General features: G+C 46.8%; 1 protein-coding gene across 3 annotated transcripts; it reads left to right on the top strand.

Annotated features, from left to right (window-relative positions):
- Positions 1-347: 347 nt before the first annotated feature.
- Positions 348-3,874, top strand: LOC125540256 (wall-associated receptor kinase 3-like). Of its 3 annotated transcripts, none has more exons than XM_048703842.1 (4): positions 348-522; positions 1,118-2,015; positions 2,182-2,289; positions 2,491-3,874. In XM_048703842.1, exons 2-4 carry the CDS (start codon positions 1,127-1,129, stop codon positions 3,690-3,692), a joined length of 2,199 nt encoding a protein of 732 aa, XP_048559799.1. In that variant the 5' UTR covers positions 348-522; positions 1,118-1,126; the 3' UTR covers positions 3,693-3,874. The 3 variants fall into 3 exon arrangements, with proteins under 3 accessions (XP_048559799.1, XP_048559798.1, XP_048559800.1); XM_048703841.1 differs by having other exon boundaries at positions 352-522; positions 2,146-2,289; XM_048703843.1 differs by lacking the exon at positions 348-522 and having other exon boundaries at positions 1,105-2,015; positions 2,146-2,289.
- Positions 3,875-6,375: the final 2,501 nt, after the last annotated feature.

Genomic DNA, 6,375 nt, shown 5'->3' with positions numbered 1-6,375 from the left:
AGGAAGAGGAAGGGACGGGCTTTGCAAGTTGCAACGGCTGTAATCAACTCGCCGTGGAATGAGAGGAAACACCTAATAATTCTGGGACCTAGAATTGTTAACAGTTAATCCATCGAATGCAGCCATGCATATTAGCTGAAACTCCGGTGGGTGGGTGTTAAACTCGCTTGGTTCCGGCTGAGGAAATTGTTAATCAGTAGGAAGATTCAGAGACGCTTCTTCTTTCTTAAAAAATGGAGTATCATGACCACTAGACCGTTTACTTTTGCGAGTTAAGCACGAGGGAGGTCCGGCCGCCACCACGTGCCCATGTGTGGTCATGCCTTGACTAGTTCCCCACGGCCCGTTGGCGTCAAGAGCTCTACGTGCATACATACTACAGAGAGGGCTCAGCTCGACCGAGGTGTTGGCTTCTTCACGACACATCTCCGGCCGTGTCTTGTCGTGGGCAAAAGGCAGACCTTGGAGCTAGCCCTTGAGATACTTGTTCATCTCGACGAGCACTGACCCTCCTTATTTCAGGTGAATTTTTCATCACCATGTTTTGTCTTTTGTACAAGCGTTAATTCGGTTCCTTTTTTTTTGATTTAAGTGAATGTTGGATGCCTATTTGTTCCAAAGACTCTGAATTGCTGAGGACACCTAATGGCAAACGCTAAATTTAACACATGCGCCCTTTGTTATTGCGACCAGGGGCTGTGCTGTGAGTAGGTTCATCAAAGCAGAGTTAAGTTTGTTTTGGTCAGAAAGCAGAGTTTAAGTTGTCCACGAGACAAGCTTCAACTAGGACCAACATGATTGAATCTGTTCTTGCCTTGATGACATATCCTGGTTTGTTAAGATCCTTCTATATAGCAAAAAAGAAAAAAAAAACTGTTGTGATATACTAGGATACTTATATGCCGATGTTTTGCCTACATATTTGGAGTAATAATCTACAACAATCAATGGGGGCTCTATCCTCCTTTCCTGAAAAATAAAATAAATACATGGCCTCTATTTTCATTCCACCGATTGTTTTTTGTTTTCTTTTCTTTTCAAAGAAAAGATATTTTTTATTTTCTCTGAAACCGGGGTTTCTATTTAGTTGACAATCTCACATTTATTGACTCTCCAGCGGAAGAATATGCAAGCGTTGTTGCAACTTGGCCTTTGCCTCATATTGCTTGCAACACAATATGCCCCAGCTGGAAGTGCGGTTCCTAGTTCACACTGCCGAAGACAGTGTGGGAATGTCGAGATACCATACCCATTTGGTATAGACCCAGGCTGTTCGCTCGGAGACGGCTTCCACCTCGACTGCAAGGTCCACGATGGCATAGAGAGGCCATTCAGGAGTGTCTTTGAGGTCCTCGACATCTCCTTGAAGCAAGGGACAACCCGAGTGCTCAATTTCATCGTGGGGTATTGCTACAACACTTCCACCAGGAGCATGGAGTATTTTGGCCGATACGGGGGGCTCAATGAAGGCGTTTCTTCTCCATACCGCCTCTCTGATGTCCAGAACAGATTCATGGTCATCGGCTGCAACGCCCTGGCCTCCATCTCGGACCGTGATGGCACAGGCTACGAAGGCTATGGTGCCGCGGCGTGCCGCAACCAGTCGGACCTAGTTGATGGATCTTGCTCCGGTATCGGATGCTCCCAGACGACGATACCGAAGAGGATGTACTTCTACGCAACAACCTTTTTTAGCACGGTCAACAATAGTCAGATATGGAAGTTCAATCGGTGCAGCTATGCAGTGTTGATGGAAACAGCGTCATTCAGGTTCAGCACTAAGTACATAACCACCAACAAGTTCAATGGCACAAATGATGGGCGGGTGCCTGTGGTGCTCGACTGGGCTGTGAGAGATATCAAGTCATGTGATGTTGCAAAACAGAATAAGACCGGCACTTATGCATGCCTCAGTAGCAATAGCAAGTGTGTGAATTCCAGCAATGACCAAGGGTACATGTGCAATTGCACCAATGGCTATGAAGGAAACCCTTATCTTCCTGGTGGATGCAAAGGTACCAATTATTAGCTCCGAGCTAGTGACGGTCTATATTTGCACTAATATCAATCAAATTGCACATTGGATGTAGGGTTCCTTTATCTTATTTGAAACTAGATTATTTTGTTTGGCTACTTTTGTTGCAGATATTAATGAATGCGATCACAATCCATGCCCTTCAGATGGTGTTTGTCGCAATATCGCTGGAGAATACCGATGTTCTTGTCGAGTTGGAAAAAAATATGCCAAAGAAAGCAATACATGCAACCCAAATGCAGGCTTCATAATAGGTAATGACCGAACAAACATGAACACCTAGCTAGGTCATTAACTTTATCGCACTCTTGTGCAATGTCATGAAATAAAAGAGTAATGTGAAACCAATCTAATGTTAGCTAATTTACACCAACTATGTTCTACTCTCTCTCTCTCTCTCTCTCTCTCCCCCCATTGGTCTCAAAAATAATTCTCTCATATAATGTTGTTATCAGGACTTACAATGGGATTATTTGGTCTGATGGTTATCATCATGATTTCCGTCTTCTGGGGACAAATGACAATTCAAAAGAGAAAATTGAATAAAGTTAAGCAGGAGTATTTTCGCGAGCATGGAGGCTTGCTTTTGTTTGATAGGATGAGATCAGAGAAAGGTCTTTCTTTCAATGTATTTTCAGAAGCTGAACTCAGACATGCCACTGATAACTTTGACATTAGTAGAATACTTGGAAAAGGAGGCCATGGAACAGTCTATAAAGGGATAATAAAGAGCAGCACGCCAGTTGCAGTTAAAAGATGTGGAATAGTTGATGAAAGGCAGAAGAAGGAATTTGGGAAAGAGATGCTCATTTTATCGCAAATCAATCACAAGAACGTTGTTAAACTCTTGGGTTGCTGCCTTGAGGTGGAAGTTCCTATTCTAGTCTATGAGTTTGTCCGAAATGGTACATTGTTTGAGCTTATCCATGGCAAGAACCAGGCATTGCAAATTTCCTTCAGCACTCTCTTAAGGATCGCTCATGAAGCAGCCGAAGGTCTCAGCTTCCTACATTCATACGCGTCTCCCCCAATTATTCATGGTGATGTGAAAACTTCCAACATCTTGCTTGATGATAACTATATGGCCAAAGTGTCAGACTTTGGAGCCTCTATATTAGCCCCATCTGACAAAGAGCAGTTTGTTACAATGGTTCAAGGTACATGTGGCTACCTTGATCCTGAATACATGCAAACATGCCAGTTAACAGACAAAAGCGACGTGTACAGTTTTGGAGTTATCCTTTTAGAGATCCTCACCGGCCAGTTGCCACTAAAGCTTGAGGGGACTGAGAAGCCAAGAAGCTTGTCATTGATTTTCCTTTCTGCTATGAGGGAGAATAATCTAGAAGATGTGTTGGTGAGCCAAGTGAAAGGTCAAGCAAGTATGGAGTTGCTGCGAGGACTTGCAGACCTGGCTAAGAAATGTCTAGAAATGTGCGGTGACAACAGACCATCAATGAAAGATGTCGCCGATGAGCTAAATAGATTGAGAAAACTTTCACTACATCCTTGGGTACAACTTGAGATGGAGATGGACGAAGAAAATCTTCTTGGGGGAGAATCTACTAGTGGTTATGAAATAGAATTAAGTGGGTATCCAATGGACCAAAGTGAGAACCATCCCATAAACCCAGGAAGTTCCTATTATGCAAGATGACTAAACATGTAGGATGATCTATATATTACTACATGCAGTTACATCTGTTCCTTCTGAACCTCGGTACCACATGTATTTTATTTTGAGGTAGTATTGCTGCTAATGTGTGTAACTTTTATAATAGGGAGTCTATCTCCTACAACTCTATAGTTTGCAAATTCCAAATTGTGTTTTTTAATCCATTCGATGTGTGATGTATGTACAACAACAAAAATCCATTGGATATCAAATACATATGTATATTAGACCCAAATGAAATATACAATTCACTCACGCATGCTACTTGAAAAAAACTATCTCCGATCCAAGGCAGATCCTATTATATTGGTTTGTTTTATTTCGATATATGTTCCAATATTGAACATATTACTACTTGAACAAAACTATCTCCGATCCAAGGCAGATCCTATTATGTTTGTTTGTTGTATTTCAATATATGTTCCAATAATAAACATATTATTTTCCACAAAAGGTTGTACAAAGTAGTTGTTCCTACTTCGTTGGTTGATTTTTCCAAGGAAAAAATAACATGAAGAAATGTATAGAGATAACTAAATGTTGTATTAATATTGAAAAACTAGCGATGCACATTCACACCTATGAGGAGTTGAACCAATTGTGCATTTGCTTTTATGCCTAAGGGCATCTCCAACGCGGACCCTCAACCGCCCGCATATGTCTAGACCGCGCAGTCCAGACGTGTTGTACCATCCAATGCGGTCCTGTATCAATTCAACGAGAGGTCTGGACGTACTTTTTCTAGCAAACTGGAGAAAGTGGGGTTGGGCTTTGCGGGCGACCAGGACGTTGCCACGCCTGCGTCCGACCGCCCTGGCCCACCGAAAACCCGTCTTCCTCTCCCGCGTGTGTTTTCACACGGCGCCAGCTAGTCGTATTCATGCTGCTATAGAGGGGACGCTCCGCAATGACGCTAGCCAAAAGCGGACACGACCTCTCACTGGCGCCGGCATTGAAGCATCGCGTTGGCCGAGAGAGCCGCCCGTGCCGTGTCCCCGGTGTCTGCGCCTGTTCAATGCCGCATTGACGCTTGCTGTATGGGATGGGATAGATATATATTATGCCGATCAAAGCAAGTCCGTCCGTACGCCGCCATTAAGCAGGCTCGCTGGCCGAGGAACCAACTCCGGCGCTGCGCATTGATGCACCCGGACAGTTGGTCTCACCGAATCCGCTATTTAAAGGCGGCCAGACCTGGCTAACTCCACACCACAACACATCCTTCTCCTTTGCTCCACATCGACCATGACCACGAGCGGGAACACTCTGTGGGATAGTCTGTCGCTGGAGATGAAGCACAAGGTGCCCGCCCTTGCAGCCGCCTTGCATTACCGCTGTGCCAGGCGGATCGAGCAGGGTATGCCAGCCAACCCGTCTGAGGTCTCTGATGATGACCCACGGGCTCCAACGATGACACGACGGCGGACCCCGCGCCGATGCATGTCGGCCTGACCATGGAGCAGGTGCAGGCGCACTACGTCGCCATCACGGTAGAGGAGGAGCAGCCTACATCGGTGTTCTGGCAGGTGCGGGAGGAAGAGAGGTACAACCTATTCCTCCTTGAGTAACACCGACTAGTGGAGGGCCAAATCTACAACGAGCGCGCAAGCGAGGGGACCATGCTCGCCATGGCATCGGCGAACCTGAACTTCGTTAAGGAGCAGTGCATGCTTTATGAGGCCGTGCACGCCGTTCGCAATGAAGTTCTGGCGCAGCCGGACGCAGATGTGGTTACTAGCTGAGCGTCGACACGCCGCCGTCCAACTTTTGGGGGTGCACGTGGTAGGTGGACATTGCCGGACCGTCCACGTCCATCATCAACCTCACGTCCACCGGCGCCGGCGATGTACAGGTCACGGACTCCTCCGAGGATGGGGAGGGCATGGGAGGCGGCAGGGCATCGTGTCCCAAGTGGGCCGGTCTGTCTTCCATGTTCTGCTCTTCCTCGCCGGAGACCACACCTTTACTTCATGGGTCTTGAATGCCGCCGCCGTTCATGGCGATGGCAGAGACATGGTCGCCGATGAGGAATACAAAGGAAGTGGATGCTGGCCGCTGCCATAGGATAGGTTTAGGGTCGGAACGCTTGTATTTGTTCTGAATGTTTGAAATGTAATGAAATCCGTCGTTTTTGCTTGAATTCCGTCCGATTAGTTGAAAAGGTGTTTGAAATGTAAGCAGGTCAACGTTGGAGATGCCCAAAGGCCATTTCTACCTGATCCCCAATAACCCTATAAGGGAGGATAAAAATATGTTTTAGCCCTTTATGCCGCACCTAACCGATCCCCTATCTAGTCTAAGGGAGGATAAATTTTACTCCGTGTTGCACCGTTTCCGTAAGTATACCCTGTCACTATGGGAATTTTCTACGTCCTCTTTGCCCGACCCACCTCTATCAAGACCACCACCGCCGCCGTTGCGCTCTCCGGCCAGCAGCCGCCGTGAGGAGCTCGCCAGCCAGCAGCCATGGTGCGGCTGCTGCTGCTACTGCTTGCTCCGGCTGCGAGTGGGCGACAACATCGCAGGAACCAGAGAGTGGGGAGGGGCAGATCCCGACGGCGGGGAACGAGCGCGGTGGAGGCATGTCGCCGAACCTCGCCAGATCCGACGCATAGGATAGTGCGGACATGATGATCTGAGGTAGGAGAAGGTGCGGCGGTGTGTG

The sequence above is a fragment of the Triticum urartu genome, chromosome 2 (assembly GCF_003073215.2).
Source record: "Triticum urartu cultivar G1812 chromosome 2, Tu2.1, whole genome shotgun sequence".
NCBI classification, from domain to species: Eukaryota; Viridiplantae; Streptophyta; class Magnoliopsida; order Poales; family Poaceae; genus Triticum; species Triticum urartu.
The sequence above is the reverse complement of the archived record's forward strand: the minus strand, read 5'-3'. Positions and strand labels throughout refer to the sequence as shown.

Excerpts from the sequence above, each read along its gene's own strand:
- LOC125540256 (XM_048703841.1), top strand. The coding sequence starts at position 1,127 with ATGCAAGCGTTGTTGCAACTTGGCCTTTGCCTCATATTGCTTGCAACA. Across the intron at positions 2,016-2,145 it reads TCTTCCTGGTGGATGCAAAG|ATATTAATGAATGCGATCAC; the intron begins GTACCAATTATT and ends CTTTTGTTGCAG. Across the intron at positions 2,290-2,490 it reads AAATGCAGGCTTCATAATAG|GACTTACAATGGGATTATTT; the intron begins GTAATGACCGAA and ends TGTTGTTATCAG.